The sequence below is a fragment of the Bacillus rossius genome, chromosome 1 (genome assembly GCF_032445375.1).
Source record: "Bacillus rossius redtenbacheri isolate Brsri chromosome 1, Brsri_v3, whole genome shotgun sequence".
Taxonomy (NCBI): Eukaryota; Metazoa; Arthropoda; class Insecta; order Phasmatodea; family Bacillidae; genus Bacillus; species Bacillus rossius.
Window position 1 is genome coordinate 365,329,341 of NC_086330.1, and position 22,676 is coordinate 365,352,016.

The 22,676-nt window shown below is 45.2% G+C and overlaps 1 protein-coding gene across 1 annotated transcript in view; it reads right to left on the reverse strand.

Moving 5' to 3' along the window:
* Positions 1-20,309, reverse strand: part of LOC134528368 (transient receptor potential cation channel subfamily V member 4) — a 69,965-nt gene extending 49,656 nt beyond the window's left edge. Inside the window, exons 1-3 of the mRNA XM_063361936.1 lie at positions 20,200-20,309; positions 11,845-12,167; positions 10,289-10,511 (exon numbers count right to left, since the gene is read on the reverse strand). Coding sequence (XP_063218006.1) covers positions 10,289-10,511; positions 11,845-12,129 — 508 coding nt within the window. The 5' untranslated portion in view covers positions 12,130-12,167; positions 20,200-20,309. The remainder of the gene's footprint in view (positions 1-10,288; positions 10,512-11,844; positions 12,168-20,199) is intronic.
* Between the last annotated feature and the right edge of the window lie 2,367 nt (positions 20,310-22,676).

Here is a 22,676-nt window from a genome sequence, read left to right on the forward strand (position 1 = left end):
AGAGAGACTCCGCCGGGTCCACGTGCCCTTCCACGTGGTGGCGCCCATATTTAACATCTTAAATTCACCGGTAACGCGCGAGCAGCCGTCAAATGGCGCCCAAGAGCGTGGGGCGAGTTACATCTTCCGCGAAAACCAGACCTGTACGAGCGTGTGAGATAGGCGGTTGTTACGCGGAGCGCGCGGAACTAAAGTTCGCGCTGGAACTATTGTTCGCGCGGAGCGTATAGCGGGACTCTGGCGCGCCGGCCACGTGACCAGCCGGGCGCGCGCTTCCAGGAATTCGCTGCGAGCAGCCAGGTGGCCGCATTCCTCGCGACAACAGCAGCCGGGCCAGGTCAGTGTGTGTGTGTACCGCCATCCGCGTCGCGTCGCGTAGCGAAGGGAAGAGGGGCAATCGACCGGCCTCACCACCACACGACCATGTCGGACAACCACGGACTTGACAAAAATCCGGGCGCGATTAAGGCAAGTGAGTTGTTTCAAAAGAATAGCTTATATTGTGTTATGTGCGCGCGACCGCGCCAGGTGAGCGGGACGGCGATTTCTTCGTGGACGGACACGTGCGTGTGCGTAGGACAGTATGAAGCGCAGCCGAACCACGAGCAGGCAGAACGGGCGGATCAGTTTGAGGCGGGACACGGGAAGTGCACGGATGCGGAGTGTGAGGGCAAGACGCGGGAGGGAGGCTGGTGCCGGAACTGTCGCGCGTTCAAGCACACGGCGTGTCTCGCGAAGTCCGAAATAATCTCCTTTCAAGACGGGTGGTACACGTGCCAGTGGTGCCACCACGTGAGAATAGCGGGCCCGTCAGGCCGCAGCCCGGTGAGAGACGCCGCCGACACACCACGGAGCAGGGTACCTCTCATAGGACACGTGGAGCTACCGGAATTTGCGGGCAGAACCAGCGACGATCCGCGGAGATTTGTACACGCGTGTCGGGAACGCCTGAATCGCTACGGAGTGCCGGAGTGTGAGTGGGCGAACAGGGTGAGCACCGCGCTCAAAGGCGACGCCAAGACGTGGTGGCAGATCGTCCAGGAGTATGACATGCCGTGGACCGAGTTCGCGAGATTGTTCGAGGCCAGATTCGCGGACGTGAAGACAGAGATGAGAGTGCGGACGGAGCTGTATTGTCTCGAGCAAGGCGCGACGGAGGCGGCGGAGGCGTTTATCATGAAAAAAATACGTCTGTACAAGCGGCTGTTTCCCGGAGAAGAACCTACCGGAGTGCTGGAGCGGGTAGTTGAGCTGATGCGCCCGGAATTTCGCCCGTATTTACGCCCGATGACGCGGCGTCCGGCAGAGGAGTTCGTCCAACAGGCGCGCGTCTTAGAGCAGGACCTACGAGCTGTCAGACCGACCAGGATCCACGCCACCCTGAGCACCAAGCAGGAAGACACGACGCCCGCCGACACCAAGGCGCTGGTGCCCTACACGGCGCCCACCCGAGACCAAGCTAGGCGCGACGAACCCGGACCGAGCGGCCACGCGCAGCTGACATGGCGGAGACGGACTACCGGCGGCAGCCCACCACCTCAGTGCCACACGTGTCCACCAGGCACGTTCCATTGGCACGAGAACTGCCCGGTGAGGAACAAGTTCCGGCCTGACTTCGCGGCGCAGCAGCCGTCGGGAAACGGACGGCAAGGGGGCGGCGCGCTAAGACAGCCCACCTCCCCCGCCTCACCTAACAACAACAGACCTACGGCGGCGGGGCCTCTCCTGGGTCACGTGGGAGCGGCGGAGGCCGACCTGTTGCGCATTCCGGTGGTTGTCAACGGGCGCGCAGTCCACGCGCTTGTTGACACCGCCGCCAGCCACAACTGTGTGGCGGCACGCGTGATTGGCCGTGACAACTTCGAGTACCACCCGGGCCAACTCCAGCTGGCTACCACGGGGGACGCCTGCTACACCCAGGGCGTCGCGACGCTGGAGGTGGACGTGCGGGACCAACGGTCCGTCACGACGGCGCTGGTGGTGGAGCAGTTACGTGATGACGTCATTCTGGGGCTACCCTGGCTCTACGAGCAGCACGCAGCCATCGACATCCGGGCCGGCTGCGTCCACGTCGGCACCCAGGGGCGGCGGACCATCCACGGGCTGGGTAAGCCTACTCCACCAGCAGTAAACCAGGTCAGTCTCGACGAGTTCCAGCACGGAGTTCCCCCCGAGTTTCGTGCTACCATCCAGCAGGTCCTCGATCATCAGTGTAATGTGTTTGCGTCCGCGGACCCGCTGAAACGTACCACCATAGCTGAGCATGCCATCCCGACCCATCCTCACGAGCCAATGTTTATCCCACCCGGTAGCTACGGCCACGTTGGTAAACAGACCATCCTAGACCAGGTTCAGGACATGTTGCATGACGGGATAATTGAGCCTAGCGAAAGTCCGTATAATTTCCAGGTCGTGTTGGCAGAAAAAAAAGACGGGAAACTACGCTTCTGTGTCAATTTCAAACCTATCAATAGAGTGACAATTAATGCCCCACCCCCCCTGCTGAACATGGCCGACACACTTTCAGGCCTGGGTAACGCCAAGATATTTTCTTCCCTCGACCTAAAATCTGGGTATTGGCAGGTGCCGATACGTCCGGCGGACCGACCCAAGACGGCGTTCACAGCCCCAGACGGGCGGAGATTTCAGTTTTGCGCGATGCCATTCGGCCTACAGGACGCCCCCGCTACCTTCCAAGGGATGATGACACGGGTCTTAGACAACTACTCGGGCAAGTTTGCGGCCGCGTATCTGGACGACATAATTGTTTGGTCTCAGACGTGGGAAGAACATGCGCATCATTTAGCATTAGTCTTGGAACGCCTGGCGAGCCATGGTCTGACATGCAATCGCGAAAAATGCCACCTGGGGACCACAGAACTAGATTTCCTGGGCTTAGTGGTTAACGCGGACGGAAACCGACCCACGGAAAAACAGCTGAGTGTAATTATCAACAAGGAGCCCCCACGCACGCGCAAGCAACTGCAAAAGTTCTTGGGGCTAGCTAACTGGCTGCGAGCCTTCGTCCCAGAGTTCTCGGTAGTAGCGGCGCCGATGACAGAACAGCTGTCACCCAAACGTCCGTTCAGGTGGACCGTGGAAGCCCAGAACGCTTTTGACGAGCTAAAACGCAGATTTCAACAGTGCCACTTACTCGCGCGGCTGGACCCAGGCAGACCCCTGATCGTACAAACAGACGCGAGCGAGAAGGGCATCGGGGCCATCCTGTTACAACTCGGCGACGACGGCGAGCCCCGGGTGATTGAATATGCAAGCGCCAAGTTCGGCGACGTCGAGCAGCGGTATAGCGTGAACGAGCGTGAGTGTCTAGGCGTAGTTTGGGCCCTCAGACGCTACCGCCCACACCTGGAGGGGCAGAAATTCGTACTGAGAACTGACAGCCAATGTCTCAAATGGCTGGCCACGATGCAGGGGCGACGTTCGAAGCTGACGCGTTGGGCCATGCTTCTACAGGCCTTAGATTTCGAAGTCGAGCATGTACCGGGAAAACAGAACGAACTAGCGGACGAGCTGTCGCGAGATCCGGACGTCACCGTCACAGCCTGTGACGATGCGGAGTGGGAGGAGCTTTTGCCACCACCCAGCGGGCGCATACCCAGGACCCCGCGCACCCCGACAACCCAAGCCGCATTGTGTGCCCTAAACCTTAACGTCACACCGACATTACCGCCAGGCGCGGAGCTTGATGACTTAGACGCCTACGTGCGAGCGGCCCAACTCACGGACACAGACACACAGGAGATCGTGCGCCGTTGCGGGAGCGGAGAATGTGAAGGCTACCGTGTATTGGACGGGACACTGCAGGCGCGACCTAAGGGGACAGCTGGCCAATGGCGGACGTTCGCGCCAGCCGCCACCCGCCGGGAGGTGTTTGACATGTATCACGTGAACAGGCTAGCCGGACACCCCGGCGCAGACCAGACGCGACGCGATCTGCGGGAACAGTTCTACTGGCCAGGGGTAAACAAGTTTGTACGGGACTGCGTGAGGAGATGTAAACATTGCCAGAGGCACAAGGCGCGCCGCACCGACGGGACAGCCCAGCAGGTACCCAGGCAGCCCACCGAGCCATTCCATACAGTCGCCATAGACCTAATGGGACCATATCCCCGCACGCCCCGAGGGAAAAGATTTTTGTTGGTGGTGACAGACTGCTACACGCGTTGGGTGGAGGCCTACCCCCTGGCGAACATCCGCGCCGGCACCATTGCACGCAGCCTGGAAACGGAGTTTTTTCCTAGGTGGGGGTACCCCCGGGTCCTGTTGTCGGACAATGCCACCCAATTTGTCGGGCGCCGGTGGGCGCAGCTGGGGAGAAAATGGCGGGTAATCCTACACACCACCCCCGTGTACCACCCCCGCGCGAACCCCACGGAACGACGCAACCAAGAGGTGAAGGTTCAACTGCGGTTGAGGCTCGCGGATGACCACGCCCAATGGGACACGCACATCCCGGACGTTCTGTACTGCATCCGGCGACGGGTGAACGCGGCAACCGGCGAAACACCAGCCACCATGGTCCAGGGGCGGAACCTCACCCTCCCCGGGGAATATCACGTGCGGCAACAACAAACGGACCCGGACGTAGAGAGCCCCGAAGGACGCCTGAGGCGATTGGCCGAGACGCACGATAGGGCGCGACGTAACCAGGCAGCTTACCAAGCACAACGCACACCCGAGACGACCCGCCCGCCCCCTGAACTGAAACCAGGCCAGCTGGTTTACGCGAGGCTCCACCCCCTCTCCTCCGGCCGACGCAACTTCTGCGCCGGCCTGGCGCCAAAGTGGTTTGGCCCGGTGGCGGTGGTCAAGGCGGGGCCCACGGCGGTCGTGATAAAGTTACCCTCAGGCCGGGCCGCGAAATATCACCGGGACGATGTGCGCTTGGCACAGGAAGAGACGGAGGCGGCGGACGAGGCGGAGACGGGGCAGGAAGAGACGGAGGCGGCGGACGGGGCGGAAGAGACGGAAACGAGACGTGACGGAGCAGGGACGCGGCAGGAAGAGACGGAGGCGGCGGACGAGGCGGAGACGGGGCAGGAAGAGACGGAGGCGGCGGGCGGGGCGGAAGAGACGGGAACGAGACGTGACGGAGCAGGGACGCGGCAGAGAGAGACGGAGGCGGCGGACGAGACAGACGGGAGGGCGGCCGCACAGCTGGTCACGTCCACCCCAACAGACGGGGGCGGGTTCAGAGGCTTCCCGGACCTGGGGGCGGGACAGGCGACGCCCCTCGCAGTCACAGATGTCCGGCCGAGGCGGCTGTTCGAAGACTCGGGGAGTGACGTCTCGCCTTTCAGGGGATTTCTCAGGGACACGCCCGGAGTGACGGAGGGCCAGTCGACATCCCAACCACTGATAAGGTGGCCGGAGGAAGTAGAGAGTAGGCCGGGTTCGCCGGACGAGCCATTATGGCCGCTGCATTACTCGTTGGCAGACTCCACGTTCAGGGTGACAGTAACCGAACCGCAGGAAGACGAAACACCGCGGGAAGAGAGGGGAGACCGGGCGTCACAAGACCCAGTTCCGGCTCCGCGATACACGCTACGACCCCGAGGGATCGCGAGGAAGCACAGCTGTTGTTGATAAGGGGGCGACCACGCCCACAGGCGACCCAGCGGAAACGTCGACATGACCGGCTATTCGAGGGGGGGGCAATTGACGTCAGCCGGGGCTACGCCCCATGAGCCTAGTCAGTCTCCGTTTCCTCAACATTCCTCTCCCCTTCCCCGGCATTTGTACCGCCATGTACGTAGTCGTGTGTTTGAATTGCGCGCCACGAACTACCACAAGAGGGCGCTTAGAAGCAGTGCGGCGATCCCTAAAATTGCTATGTTAATATTAATTGTAAGCCTTTTTGTTGTTTTCATCCATCTTCGCCCCAGTGCTGTGTAATTTACTTGTGTTTTCTTTAATTTAAATAGGTTACCTTAAATAACTATAGACGTTGCCCGGGCGGACCCGAACAGGCACGGACTTGGACGAGGGTAGGAATGCTTTTACATAAATTGTCATTAAATAAGTAAATAGTAACGAACTTTCCATTGTCAGTAATTTTTATATATTTTTAATGTTTATCTGTAATTTACTCAACTTTCGCCGGGGCACGGAATCGTAGAATATAGTAACGGTAATTGTGTTGGCGCGAAGGGCGCCATGTTGCCACCTGCGAGCGATGAGCTCAGCCCAGTCCATCTTCATCACTGACCGAGAGCAGACGCGCCAGCACCCCGGGGACTTCACCTTTGTTCTGCACTGACCAAGTAATTCTGTCTCGTTAAGTATTTCTGAATCTCTTTCGCTCGTCATCCTCGGGGCAGCTCTCGGCCAGCGGGCTGTTTAATTAATTAATTGTCTCAGTCGAGTTTTCAGCAATCGTGTAATAAGTAAATTTTGTAGCATGGCCACGTGTGTGGACCATGCCTTCACCTAAGTCGATTCGTGCCTCAGGCTTTTTCTACCGTGTAACGTGTAACGGACGTGGAGATAACGTGTTAGTGAAATTAAATCTGGGAATAAAATATAAACTGAGTATTTTATTTAACCACGTGGTGAGTGGCTTAGCCTAGGAGTGTGGCGTGCCCGACGCCTAGAGCGGGCCAGGTCTGGAAAGGTAGGATAGAAAGGGCTGGTAACTCGTCCCCACTTGGGCTACGTAACGCCCTGAGAGAGAGACTCCGCCGGGTCCACGTGCCCTTCCACGTGGTGGCGCCCATATTTAACATCTTAAATTCACCGGTAACGCGCGAGCAGCCGTCAAATGTATGGTAATTCCAGACTGAATTTTACTCTGAAAGAATAAAAGTTTCCTAACTGCAGGTGATTTTTGCTGCTTACGTAGATAAAAATCTTCCAGGATGCGATTTGCTTAGTTAAAAATGTTAGTATTATCGACTCTTTAATTTCTAAATTATAAATAAATAACAATATAACTTCCCGGAAAGTTGTGATAAACTGACGATATTACGCGAGTAGCAGACCCGTACGTGACTACAGAGAAAGGCTATTTTCCTTGACCGTTAAGATTTCTGGGACGAACACCCTCTCACAGCTGGGGTCATAAAATACGGTCAAACTCTTGCAAAAACATCCACCACCGCTCTTTGCCACTAGCAATTCAACGAAGTAAGCTAGGCGCAGCACTCCAATGAATTAACTTAGAAAAAAAATACTAAATATGTAATTCTATCAATACATTTTAAACACAACTTATGTTTTATTTATTTTCTGGAAAAAAATAATATTATCATACGAATTATGTTATAAAAGGGACAAAACTCAATAAGCACATTAACGGTGTATCGTTTTCTTCAATTTTTATATAGTAAACTAATTTCATACAATTAAATATATATATGTATTTTATAATATAGGCTACATTAAAATTTTGCACAGTTCTGATCTAAAATAATATAATGTATTAGAAATAAAAAATAATTATATTTTTTGGTATTAAAATATTTTTTAATAATAAAATTTTTGTAACAAAATACGAACACACATATATAAAAATAGATGTCCTCTAGAATTTTGATTTACAAGTTCCAAGCAGAAATTGTTTATTGTTAATTTTATTGTATCAAAAATCATTCATATAAGAAAAAAGAATATGTATATCTCAATAGATGTAACATGAATACACCCTATCATATGCATTAAATATATTTTAAGTAATTCCTAAATAAGACCAAGTTTATTGAGTGTCGCAGTACGCAGCGTGTTTCAAAGCCCGCCGGCCGTGAAAGATCAGTACGGCCGCAGTACACTGCAACGCTCGGGCAGCTTTAATGAGGCAACTAATTATGCTAGACTCTTTATAAATATACTATCTTAAAGCTAAAAGTATAATTAAAAACATTTATTTAGACATTTTTTCTTATTGGGCTCTTCAAATCGGTGTAAATCGTATTTTTATCTGGGTGGCAAAGATAAAATAAATATATGTCGTGAATTAATCGCTTTATATCATATCTTAAATATTAAAAATTTAAATTTTTTCTAACATTAATGGGCGTATTACAGTTTCTAGATTATTTTGGTAAGTTTACGGACAGTCAAAATTAAAAACTGTATAAATGGGTAGTATTTTAATGGACTGATGCTGTCACCTAGGACTTAAATGCAAATTTTCGGTGATAACGCACAAGGTCTTCAGCGGTAAACTTTCGGTATGTTATCAAGCATAGTCAACTCTACCACAGTACAAAAATTCAGCTTTGGACAAATTTTTCACAGGTTGTCTTGGTTTCCTGGAGTAACATGAAAGTCTACGCGGGGAAGGGCGGCTACCTGATCCGAGAATGAAGGATAGGGCGAGATGGGAAGCGAAGATAAGAGCTGGTTGGGTGTCCGTGTTGGAGAGAGAGAGAGAAAGAGAGAAAGGCGATATTGTGGAAGACCTTCGAAAGATTCCCGCTAGATGGCAGGCCTCAGAGCTGCAACATTCGACAACCTCCCCTCACAGAAGCTCTCTCGCCACTAACTTGCCAAATCTCACCCGCTAGCTTATATACGTGCTGGCTGGCCGTACAGTAGTAATAAACAAGCATTTATAAAACACTTAAGCTCATTTCCAACAAATTCTGACGAATGACTGTTTTTTGTCCTGCACCAATCCCCTTAAGAAGACCACCAAAAAAAAATTTTATACATCAAAAGACACCATACAGTTTTAAATAAAAACTTGTCATAACATAGGTATAATATTTATGTGTATATAATTCCTTAATATTTAGTAGTTTTTATAATCACGTAAAAAAAATGGAACTAGATTTGATTAACATTTACAATTTGTTTTTCGAACAATAAAACTATCAAATTTGTTAAAATAATTCATGTCTATATATACCGTGTCATTTTTATTGCTAGTTCTACAAAGTAATGCTATATTTTCAATTAAATAATCCAATTTATGGTTCAACAGTTACAAATTTGCATCTAAGATATTCATTCTTGTTAATAAAGAACCAAAGAAGGAGTGCAAACCTATAATGTGATTTACTATCTTTTGGTTTAAAATATTTATTAATTTAGTTTGTAGTGTATCAATTTTGTCGCTATTAGCTTTATTTATATTATTTCAGATGGCGGAACCATATTCTAATTGGATCTCACCAAGGAAGTATACAGATATATAATTGAAACTGTGTTATATGCATTTATAAGTAATAATATTATATGTAATTATATAGCTGAGCTCATCTGTGTTCCTGAGGTATTGATGAAGTTAGAAGTAAGAGTGAATCAGCATGTAAATGATTGATTAGTCATGGGGACGAATGGCAATGAGAAGGTGAAGCTCAGGAATTTTTTACTCTAAGTGGGTTCCTAAAAACGTGAGTTTGAATCACAGATTAAATATTAATGAAATGCCAGCAGTTTCCATTAAGCCTTCACAAGCACGATGCCTAGTGGTCATGGCCACAGAGGGAACTGTAAACAGGTTAACTTTGAGAAAACCCAACAGCTTTAGGCTACATCTAACGATCCTACTTGTGTCAAATGAGGATACAGATCCTCAGGGGTTAATCTTCACACCGGTTATTCGAAGCCTGCTTGTTCATCCTACCGCCTTGAAAGTGAATAGCATGACGATGAACTCGATGCACAGGTATTGGAACCCTGGATGGCCTTGTTAAGGGACAAGTGCTTACTCTCGTAGCCAGGGGCGCAACAACAGGGGGGGTGGGCGGGGCAAGGGTATTTTGCCCCCGCTCTGAAACCTTGAAGTGGGGGCAAACGGGGGCAAAGAAAGTGCTGTGTAATCAATTTTTAGATAATAAAACTGCTTAAATAGCACCACTTTCCACCTTGAAATACAAATTTTCCCCACCCCCGCTTCAATAGGGGGGATCGATGATTCTTTATAAAAAGGTATATTGACTCCCCCCCCTTCCTTTTGGAAATTTAGTTGTTGCGCCCCTGCTCGTAGCACTCTGGTTAAAATTTTTGAAAATTATTTCATAACTCCCATGGAGCTAGCACGCAGTCACTCGGTGGATCGAGTGACGAGGATGCACGTGAACCTAAGATGTGGACATTGTAGTTCTTGCATGAAAATGTTCTAAAATGTTTACTGGCACTGTAATTTTAAGTAGTGCTGACATTTATTTCCTCATATGTTTTGGTCGTTTGCTTGCCTGTTGTGAGATTTTACTAGTGTGCTGTCATCATACATTTTATAAATGAAATTGTTACAATACAAATAAATAAATAAATGTACTATATCTGTGGTCAACTTTTATGGTTATGGCGGCGGGCGACGCACCCAGGTACTCCTCCCCTTCCACGACGTCCAGCGCCAGCTTGGGGAAGCACTTGATGAGGGTGCGCGCCAGCCGGGTGTGCAGCTTGGTGTCGCAGATGATGAGCACGTGCAGCAGCGTCTCGCCCAGGGAGCCGCGGTACTGCATCTGCCAGCAGGCCTCGTGGTCGCTCCACTTGGCCAGCGGGTCGTGCGGGCTGAGCGACGCCTCTATCGGCAGCACCACCTGCGGCGCCCGTGCCCCCTCTCGTGATACAACCTCCCTTCAAGCACGGTAGTTGGTCGTCGCAGTTTCCAGACCTGCCAACTCTCACGATTTTGGTGTGAGGCTCACGATTTTAAGGTCCATCTCACGCCCTCATGCCAAAATAGTGTTTCCTCATGATTTTTTGGGGCCCCAAGATTCTGTTTGTAAAAGTTACAAAACAAGTTTTACGAAAGCTTACAGTAACGAGTTTCCATCAATACTCGAGTCACGTAAAGGAAGCAATTTTGCGTTTTGTAGCATGTGCCGTGCTGATTTTTCTATCTCGCATAGTGGAAGAGGAGACATTGTGAAACATGTCGCTACGAAAAAACACAACTAACACGTGAAGTGTATTGCTTCTAATAAAAAAAATTAATTTTGCTGTGAACAGTGATAATAGTGTTACACGAGCAGAATGTTATTTTACAACTTTTTTAGTTGCAGCCCTGCATGATCACTACACGACAGCGCTAAATTATGTTCAACTAAATTAAATCTGCAACCTATAATTTGTTGAAATAAATTTTGAAGCAGAGACCATGTAACATATGTACAGGTATGTCACTTAAATTTAAAGATTCTCATTTGTTGTTTTTTATATCTAACCTGTATTTACGGGCCTGGAAATTTTTATCGAGGACCTCATGATTTTTTTAATTTGAATGTTGGCAGGTCTGAGTTTCAATATAAACATATGTCAATTTGTTTCACTTTTTTTTTTCATTCCCACTTTACAATCTTTTGTATCTCTTTTACTGTGCAGCTTCAAATGCCATGTGCACCCTGCAGTTCTGGTCTACTGGGTGGCAAAGAAGCAGTGATTTGAGTGTAGCACTTGATATCCATTGGTGATACTTAGCACGTGACGTTGCTGTTTCGTATTTAAGTACTCTTTTCGTATTTCTCCTATAGTCAGGCGCATAATTGTAAACCTAACAGTATTATTCTTGTAACAGTTTTTATTTTCTGTGTGTTCTTATATTGTTCAACCTTTATAATTTTCCAGAAAATAAGAGAGCTGTTTATGTTAATAAAGAAATATGATATAAACTTTGTTTCTGTTGACAACACAATAGGCCAGGCTCCGAGCCTGTTAAAGCACAGGCCATTTACGAATTTTTTGATAACCTGCTTCACGTGTGTGTGTGAGCAGTAAAGTCTGTGGCGTACTGGCAGATTACTCAGTACGTTGCATTGTCGTGATATCGGTAGAGAATACGTCTTAAACCAATAATATTTTTGTTTTCAGTAATTTTGATGAAAATGAATACAAACGAAAGCCCACATATTCTCTTGCGTGCCGGCAACCGACCTGGTCCTGGTTACGGAACTTCCAGCGCAGGTACTCGGCTCGGTTGATGACCTGGCCGCTGCCCTCCCGGTACATCAGCACGCCAAACTGCTCCTTAATGAGCTTCTCCACCTCCGCCTGCCCGCCCGCGTGGTACGCGTCTATCAGCTCCCCGCCGTTCTTGTAGTTGGCCAGCCTGTACAGCAGGCAGTCGTCCTGGTTGGAGGCCTGCGAGATGACGCGGTCTAGGATGGAGCCCCCGCCCTCCTGCTTCGCCTTCTTGGCCCCACAGCACGAGTTGCCCATGGGAGCCTCATGTTCAGGGGCACATGCGGCAGGAGTTCCTGCAACGGACAGACGAGAACGCACTGCGGGGACTGGACGTCTTCGTGGAGAACACGCAAGTTGGTGTAGCTTCCGGGACATCTTACTGGGATACTTAAATGAGGTTATAGTGGGCAATGAGTAAGTGCTCGTTAACTTGTGACTGTCATCACATGAGAACGACATCAGCGATATCACTGTCCCCAAGGATGCTAGCAGCAGTGGCGAATACAGGAATTATTTTTAAGGGGGATTTGAAAATAAAATAGAAAAAATCTAAAATTTACACACACGTGTTTTAAAAACTTTATTTGTTTGACACGAACACACGGACATATGGGCCAACAGAAGTAGCCGTAGACGACGCGGCTTCTCACGCAGTTGAAACTGCAGGTGTTGTATAGCTCACCCTTGCATCGCCCAAAATAACATACTGCCTTCACCGATATCCACCCTACTTCAGGGGGTTGTGGGGGGGGGGGGGAGGGAATACACACCCCTATTCACTACTGACTAGCAGGATGTGGTTTATGAAAGAAAAACAGTTATTCAGTATAATGAAAAGAGAAGCTGGATACATTACAACTAACATCTTTCCTTTGGCAATAATTTTCATTACACCCTGGTTACAATTAAAATAAGTTAATACTATCTATGTAATTTTTGTACTTTTTATACCTAATGTTTTTAGTCCTGTCCATCCAAAACCTTAGACAGAAAATATTAGTAAAAAAATATGCAGTAGGAGCATGCGCAGTTCATTTTGGGAGGGGGAAGTGTATTAAACCACTTTGCATGATGTTTGCTTTCAAATCCTTTCCTTTTGTTGGTGGGAATATATTTTTTTTTTGTTTTGAGGAGGGGAATATATCCCCTCTGTCCATATCTCCTCTCTCCCAGCATAAGCCCTATATGCAGGGCTACATAATCATAGCAAGCTTCCCGTGGCAGACCAGCTTCAGGGGGTGGATGATCGGAAAAACCGAGTAGCATGAACACCTGCCAGTTCCGCGAGGGAGAGTCTGAAGTTTTTTAAAATAATAGCCCCTTGATAAAAGCTATTTTAAACTATTTCTGAAATCTTAAAAATTCTTTATATTAAAAAATATAGTTTTATCTGATTTGTTAGAGTACTAAAATATAAAATATTTACATACAGGAGTGTCACAATAAAAAAATGTAAAAGAGTACATTTTTAAAAAAGTTGAACCAACTTCAAACGTCAGATGAAGCCTAGAATCAGGGCCAGTGCAAGGTAAATTGGCACCCTAGGCGAAAAACCTTAATGCCCTCCCCCCCCCCCCCCCCCAACCCTCGGACCGGACACCCCAAAATAATTTTCCTTCCCTCAAAATACATCACGTAAGCCTAAGATTTTGTCAACAATCAAATGTTAGCAGACTTGTTTGTTTTTTTTTTACTTTTTTACTTATTACAAATCATAAACAGGTCACCGTGGACTTTAAATAATTACTTATATCAATATAAACATTCCAAACTGTTACAAAAATCCATTTTCATCTAGTTTCAATAATCGTTAAACATATTATATCAGCTGTTATGTATCGTGCTGCGCCGCCCCCAGCTACTTGGCGCCCTAGGCGGTTGCCTAGTTGGCCTATATGGATGCGCCGGCCCTGCCTAGAATTGATTTTTTCTCTCTCTCTCCAATTTTTTTATTTGTTTATTATTATTTTTTAAGTTCAAGGAAGGGATATTTTGGTTTGAGAGGGAGAGCACACCCTCCCCTCTTGAAACTGGTCCGTGGAAAGCGGAAGAAAATAAAAAGCTCACCTCTGTAGCGGATACACAAAAATATTTTTTCGGGGGGGAAGAAATGGGAAAAGGATTATTAAACAAATTTTAAAATTTTCAAATTCAAACAATTGTATTCAAAAAACATTACTACTGAAACTAACACAATGACATATAGGTTTACAGTAATAGCCATAAGTAACTTGGCATCTCTCACAGTAACATACTTTCTTCACTGATATTTTGCAAATTTTTTCATAAATTCAGAGGAGGGGATAATCCTATCTATCCCTCCCCTAGTGTCCACCACTGTTATCATCCTTCCAGCTGATGCAGCCCTTATTTACATTCTCCCTCCCTGATTAATCATAGCTGTCAAGCCACTTAAATATTTCAGTACTTATATAAATTCTATATAAATTCATTTTCTGCGGTAATTGCTTTCAGCAAACATTTAGTACCAGTGGCCTAAAAATTTGTAGGCGATCGTACTGGATTCGTCAGATTCATTCCATTGTATTTTCTGTATTTTGAATGGTTGGTTTTTTGGGGAGTGCGTATTCTGAGGTCGTGAATCGGCTATACGACAGGTGTTCCTCGGATGTTTTCGAATTTGCTTGTTTAGTGGTTTTGCTGAATTTATTGTTTTACTTTTTAGTAGATCATGAGGTTTTGTCTTGTGAAGGTAAAGTGCAACAACTGTGGGGTGGATATTAATTTGGTCCTGGGCAAAAAATATCTACGTCACTAAACGGAAAGTAAAGGAAAAGGCGTATTCAATGTTGGTAAGGCCATTGCTAGAATATGCAGCTGCAATTTGGGACCCATAGCTAGGGAAGGAAATTAAGGAAATGGAAAGAGTACACAGTAGAGCGGCTAAATGGGCAATGGGTATATGTAGGAGAAGGGAAGGGGTGAAGGGTGAGATGAATAGGCCATCTGTGATGATGAAGGTGCTGGGGTGGGACACACCACACAAAAGGAGGAAAGTAAAAAGATTGGTGAAGTTTTTTAAGGGTACAAGGGGGGATGGGGGCTGGGTAAAGCTGAGAGATAGGTTGAACAAAGGGGTGTATGACAAAGGAGGGATCATGGGTAGAAGATCCATCGAGAGTGGAGAAGAATGGAAAGAGGAAGGCAAGTATTCCTGGTGAGGATGGGACGGGGGTGGAATGGGATTAAGGGAAAGATACTGGATGTGAGAAGAGAGAAGGACTTGAGGAGTAGGCTTCAGGAATTGTGTTAGCGAGAAAAGGGGGGGGGGGGGGGGGGGACTCCTTGCCACCGGGCGGAAACCCAATCACAAGTTTATCTATCACTCAATCAATCATTTTCTCATTACGAAGAGAATGTACCGGTCTTCTAGGTGAGTGTTCTTTCTTTCTTGAAGTTTCATTACCATGTTTCATTATAATTATCAAGTTTCATTATCAGAATCATTTTGAACATTTGCTTATGCACTAACATGTGTGTGTTTTCCACGAGAGATTGACGTGATTGTTGTTGCTGCACTACTGTTTACTTGATACTGACTGCAACTTAAATCAGTGGTTCTCCACAGATCCTTATAAGTATAGGAAAGATAAGGCTGTTTTCAAAAAGACAGAGATTTAAATATCAGTATGTTACGGGCCAAGGCTGTGTTGACTATCTGTGAAAAAAGATGTTAATGTACCAAAACACAAAATGTTTAAACATAAAAATTTACTGACAGTCCATTATATTATAACTTTCATTAAAAATTAAATACTTGCTGCACTAACTGACACTTTCACAATGTCATGCTTCACTATTCATCAGCTATGAACAAAAATAATATGGGCATCAAATATATGCATTAAAAGATTTACAATACCCACACCAATAGCAACCAATTATAAAACACATATCTGGGTGCCTTAAAATTCATACTAGGCATTTATATCAGTACAGACGTTAGTACCCATTAACCTTCCTCAATCTGTTGTCACAGACAGTGTCAGATTTAGAAGGGGGGCATGGGGACACATGCTTCCCCCCCCCCCCAAAAAAAAAGCACTGGATAATACGACTTCTGAAGTACGTAATAAACAGGTTTATACTAGGTCCAGACTACCGGTGCCCCACCCAGAAGTCAATCCTGGGTTCGCCCCAGGTCACAGATAATTAAAATATTAATAGCAAGCATGGATCAACTCTTCATTAAAACTGTTCAAAACACAGCTCAAAAAATTCACAAAATAAATTTTATTTAAATTATTGACCACCATCTTTATTCTAAAACTCAGATGCTACTACAAACATCGCAGAGTATGCAGTCACAGTCACTGTGACTACTCGCCTCCAAGTAGTGAGCAACTTGCTCTCGCCATTTGCCGCGACTTCGGGAAGAAATGCAGTCGCTGTCCTCCACGTCTCTTCAGCACCAGAAGGACTCAGAATTTTCTTCCTAGCTGAACGGCTGCAGCATGTCTCACTGGGACTCGAACCTCAATGTCACTGATGTCTCCCACTCGTTGCTCACTGGGCGAGCGAGTGTCGTTAGCTGTTGACATGTTATATCACCTCGTCCTCTGTCGTTGAGCTCGAAAGCCCTATGTCCCTTAACCACTCATCTACTAGCTCCTACTCGGGTTACTTGTACTTGCTGGGCAAGTGTAGTTCGCTCGTCCAGGCACTCGAACAGGTCTAGTAAGTTGTCAGGTGCTCACTCTCATCCAGTGGTGTAGCCAGAATTTGTGTATGGGGGGTGTTAAGAAGCATGCGCCCCCCCCTCCCCCCCCCCGTAATAAAGCGGAAAATTTGGATTTTAAGGTGTAAAATAGTGCTATTTTAGCAGTTTTTGGTACTTAAATTTAAATATTGTAATGGTAAAAATTTTATTAATTTTAATATGAAATTTGTTTGAGTGATGAATAAGAAATTAATTAAAGATTTGGTGCTAAGGGGGGGGGGGGGGTTTGAACCCCTAAAACCCCCCCTGGCTACACCCCTGCTCTCATCTGGTAGTCAACTCTCCTGCTGGGTACTACTCATTTCACTACAGACGCTTGCCAAGCGAGTGTTGCTCGTTCGTCCAGGACTCAAACCAGCCACTTAAATCCTCCTGCCACACACCTGCCACCACCTTACTCTAACTCTTTGCTTACTCATTTCTTCAATGTTTCTTACGTGTTATTTAATGAGCGTGTATTCACTTGACTCAGGATTTGAACCCACAACCCTAGGCACTGGTGACGTCAATGCCAACATCTTGGTTATGGTTCCTTGTGACAGGGTTTACCCCGATGATTACGTTGTCCTTCAGTAAGCGTGGAGGGCAGGCAGAGCTTTTCTGGGTTTTTCATGGTGGTGGTGCAGTGTCTTGGAGCATCGGTGGCGGTCTCTTACATCTCCACAAAAACTGGGGTTTATATACCCCTTCAGGGGTACTGGTCATTATGAACCAGAATATTCTTTATTCCGCTCATCCAAGCTGTACAGAATGCATAAGCAACGGGTGGAACTTTTGGTGCCACGTAACAGTCAACTGTACAAGAACATTATTTAACCTCGATCAAGCTTTGTGGGTCAGCTAACCCACAGGGAAGCTGAGTTGCCCTCGCACTGGGAAGTGTAGTAGGTTGCATCATTCCAAGGATACAATGAAAAACACCTGGTACGCTACGATGAAAACACGTAACATGTTTGAGGAGAACACCCATTACAATTGTTTCCCACCATAATTTATTTCCATTTCAAGTGAAAACCAACTAGGATTGAAGAACAATTAGGTTGGAAAACAGTCTTAGCCCCGACCCTAACACACTGACATTAAACATATGTCTTATTGAAAACAGCCTTGGCTACACTACATTCCTAAGGATAGCTGGAGAACCCAGTTCAACTTGCGCTACTAAAAAACAAAAAGTAGGGCAGCGACAACAATCAGAACAATCTCTGGTGGAAAATCGTCTTGGTTTCACTATTAAAGCACAGTATAACGGTCGCATCACTGCACAGGCTAATTAAGGTAAGTGCTCCGGTACTCGTCACTGCTCCAATGGTCGTCACTAGCAACTTCAAATGTAAATAATAGAGAAGTAGCTCAATATATCGCCAACTTAAATATTGACAAAAATTTGGTCGACGTTCTAGCTGAAATTACCACAATAGTTTTCAGAACAAACACTATTTTCAATCAAAAAAAGTCCGTGCATCAAAAGTTCGTAGAGCAGTGAAGATAAATAGGGGAATTCCTATACTAAAACACTAAGGACGTACGTGCACATTTTTACTTCTAATTTTATAATTTTTCATGTTTATTCGTGATGTTTTGTGCTGAATGCGTTAGTTAAATGTTCTTGAAGAGGTGAAAGTGTTTATTTAAAAAAATTCGTTTTCTTTGTATGATTTAGTTAGGGTGACGAAAACTGGATAAATAAAAACCTTGTATTGCTAGTGTTCGTCATACCTGACGAGCACTGGTACATTTAATATTTTATTTAAAGTTGTGCTAAGTTACACCCTAGAGTTCTTAAATAATATTGGTTCTTTGTTGTTGATAGACAAAGTACATTATTATGATCAGATCCAGTAGTCGTCACTTATGACGACTTCCGATGCATGTGTATGACGACTTCTGGGTCGGAAATTACTTTACTTTATTGATTGCAGAAATTGTGTAGGCATTGTTGTTTACATTAATTTAGGGGTCATTCGATATATATTTTGACATTAATAAGTAAATTAAACATTGTAATGTATCTCGTTCTTTAATTACAGGGCAAAATGCCAAAACGGAAAATACTGTTGTATGAAGAGTCAGCCATGGAAGCTGCTCTTAAAGATGTAGCGAATGGTATGAGTATAAAACGAGCAGAGGAAAAAAATAGTGTGCCAAGAAACACATTGTCCGATAAACACAAAGGCAAATCGCCCTTGGGTAGGAAGATGGGGCCTGATTCATTTTTAAAGTTTACTTCTGATACCGCATAACTTGCTATGTTATGTTGCAGCAACGAATCGAGTCGTATTGCGTACGCGTACAGTATGACGTCGCGTAAATAATAATAAATAGAATATAAACAATTAACAATATTTGATAATTAAACAGTTTTTGTTAACCAAGAAACAATTAAATCTCATTAGAGCGGCTTTATTATATCTCTTTTAAGATAAGAACAAAAAAAACCGTGAAAAACAAAAACGTACATATTTCTAATTTGTAAAAAAATACTTTCTTACATTGTTTCTGTTCCAATCTCAAACTTTGTCTACACACACAATACCTTTAATAAACAGTAAAAAAACTTGGACGACGAATTTCCAATACTTAATAAACAAACATCGTTCTTTGTAACGTAAATTCATCGAATATGCGCGCGAATGCGTGAAACATACGAAAAATGCAAGTAACGAAATGCAGCCGTGTGTAACGTTTCGTTACTCGTATATAGACGGCGCACCCGTTACTCAGTAACGAATACATACGGTTTGCTACAGCTCTAATATATTTTCATGTTAGTTGTGCTGTCCCTCTTTGTTCCGTGAGTGTTGTAAGTAAATTCAAAATTTAATGAGGATTATTCATTATATTACTAAACAATCTTTATGAATTGCCATTTTTATGTTTAAAATATAGTACCAAATAAAATTTTAAGCCCAAATAGTACAATACTATCATTCTGGATCCATGAATTAAAACTAATGCAGCCGAATCCGCACATGACGACTACTGGCACAAACATGTGACGAACACTGGCAAACACGAAAATTTGCATGACGACTACTGGCTCAAAATCACACTTTTTTCAAAGTTATAAATCTACAAAAATAATTTGTTTTTATCGAAGAGCGTTGGATAGCATTGTAGAGTAAAGTTTGAGGTTAAAAACAAACATGTAGGGGCATTTAATACACCTACGAGGTTATGTACACAATTTTTTTTTTCTAAAACTCTTCTTAGCATGACGACTACTGGTACATTTACCTTAATGTAACCTATAAACTGCCATTTCTCAGAAACTAGTAGAAATATGTAAACGCTGGTTAAGGAAGCAGAGTAACATTTTTAGTGTTCAAAAACACAACATTTGAAATTTTATAAATTCTTTTTACAGTAAATCCTAGACACGAACAATTTACCACAAATTTTCTTTTGCAATCGTTATTTTCTGATTAACTTGGTAAAAACTTAACAAATGACTAATACTGATTTAGATTAACATTCTGTTTACTTAACATGCCGACAAACCAAATGATAACTCTTCAGGTACAATGAAAAGACTAGCGCAACCAATTTCAAAATAAGGTAAATATTTACACAGTTTTTTATACCTACGTAATCCCAATACAAAATACTTCAACACTCAAAATTTTACTTTTTAAGACGAATGTGCTACTTTTAGTTAATATAACTTTACCGCCTTTTTCTAATCGATAAACATGCCCCACTTCTATTTTGATTTGAGCGGTCGATATAGTTGCTATAGTAAAGTAACAAAGTGTTGCCAACAAAATATATGTATACTACGGAAATAAAATTAATAATAATTATGTTACTCCCAAAATAAAATTAGATGTCAATTTTCATCCTTCAATTAAATAAAATATCAGTATCATTAAGTTTTATGTATTAAAATAAGTATTAAATTGATACTTCGCTACAAAACTTACTGTCATGAAACCATGAAATCATGTGGCCTGGAAATAAAATTACAATCTATTTTAGGATTATTATCTACGAGATAAAAGGTGTTGCGTAAACGTGGCAGCACTAATGGTGTTGACTGTGGGAAGCTTTCTTTTCATAGACGAGAGAGCCAAACGCCCGATCGTGCATCTTCGTTTTTTTTTTTGTTTTTTTTTTGTTCTGCCATCACCCGGCCACTATAGAGGGCTGGGAAGTACCTGACGAGCGCTACGGGCGTCGCGGTGCTGCTGTTGTCCAGGGGGGCGCCATGCTAATGAGACACTAGGCCATTGATGGTGGGTCGTGGATACTCTGCCCCTGCGTGCCCCTCCAGGTACGAGGCTTGAAGTCTACCCTGAAATCCCCCGAGGCCGCTCGGTCTTGTGGAGGACGGGGTGGCGCGAAATAATTGTAAGCGACACTGGTTCTGTTGATATACGTTTAATTAACGGACTTCTCCGATCGTACGCATGGGTAAGCGGTACTCCCTATGCATACTCTATGCGGTGGCAGAACCGCTACAAACACTTCGCGAAACAGTTACATAAACATACGTTACTTACAGAACAAAACACGACACTAATATCACACAATGAATTCGCCGCGGCAGTCTCGCGGGACGCGGTTGCGAGTGTTTGGAGACGGCCAGTGCTGAAAGTCTTAGGGTGGCTCAGTGAGCGTGGTCTTAAATTACACTTACTTGTGGATTGTGGTTGCAGCCGGTAGGCGTATGCGCGGCGGTTGATCGAAAGCGTGTTGGCTGGAGTCGGCCAGTGCCGTACGTAGCGTGGTCCGCGATGCGGTGCAGAACCACTAACGAAGGTGGTCGGGATAAGCCCGGTCCGCAAAATACACGCCGAGTCGACGTGAGCAGCTGTGAAATAAAAGAAAAGTTTTAAGTATTGAAATAACTGCAGAATGACCAATCGGTGAAAAAAAGTGAAAGGCTGCTCACGGACTCACGTCTTGCCCCGGCACGGAGTGGTTGGAGACTGCCGAACATGGTAGCCTCGCAAGGGAGGGAAACTTTCACCTCCTTTGTGAGTCGGCACCAAAAACTTACATTAACTTAATTTGCTCTATTATAAGCTAAAAACACGTTCCAGGTGCCCAATTAAAAAGTAGCTCCTGGAAATTGGGTGCTTAAGGCTTGACAATTGTTTTAGAGTACGTATTTAATTATTTGAATTGTGGCATCAAGTTGGCGACTGTGAATTTATTAACATATTGTCTCCCTGTGAACTGTATTAGTGGGATTTCTCCTAATCGGATTTAATCATTGTCACGGGCACTTTAATTAAGGCCAGTGGCCACGGTGAATGTTAATGAGGTTCGTTGTACGCTCCGGGCGTGCGGTGCTTGCACAGAGTGGTTACGATGCACTTGTTTATTGCCTACGAATTAATAATTGTGTTCTAGTGTCTTGTCCCTTAATTGTTTTATGGGTTCGAGCCCCCGCGGTTCCGTGCCCTTAAGTTTCTTTGAGTCTATTGGGGTCACGCCCGAGGCACTCGCCTGACTCATTCCCGCTGGGCTGGGGGTGCGCTCCGAAAATGGGATCGGGTACTAGCGGCACGGAGCACGGGCTTAGTGGCCATGGTCAGGACGACGTCAAATTTATATTTATGGATTTGTGATCTATATGTAACAATAAAATTTGTTTAAAGTTTGTTTATTATAAAAGTCGGTTATGAGTTTGAGCATTAAAATTATTAATTGCTATAGTAGATATATACAGTAAGTATATTTGTAAATAGAACAAAATCTTAGCAAAATTGGGGATGAAATGAATAGTAATTTTCAATATTGTCATGCTTGTCAATATTTACTTTAATATGTTTCCCTGAAAGAGAGAGAGAGTGTGTGTGTATATATAAAAATTTCTTTTCTCTATAGTAATATTTCATTGAAGGGTTTTAATTAAATTACTTACAAGTCGTGTATCGAGTAGAATTTACATGAGTATCTAGTCGTTTGCAACAATACTTACAAAACCGTATTTTTTTTATAACAAATATTGTTACAACAAATTTTATCCTGGTTAAGTTGACGTCGTACCGACCATGGCCGTTAAGCCCATGCTCCGCACCGCCAGTACCGTATCCCGTTTTCGGAGCGCGCC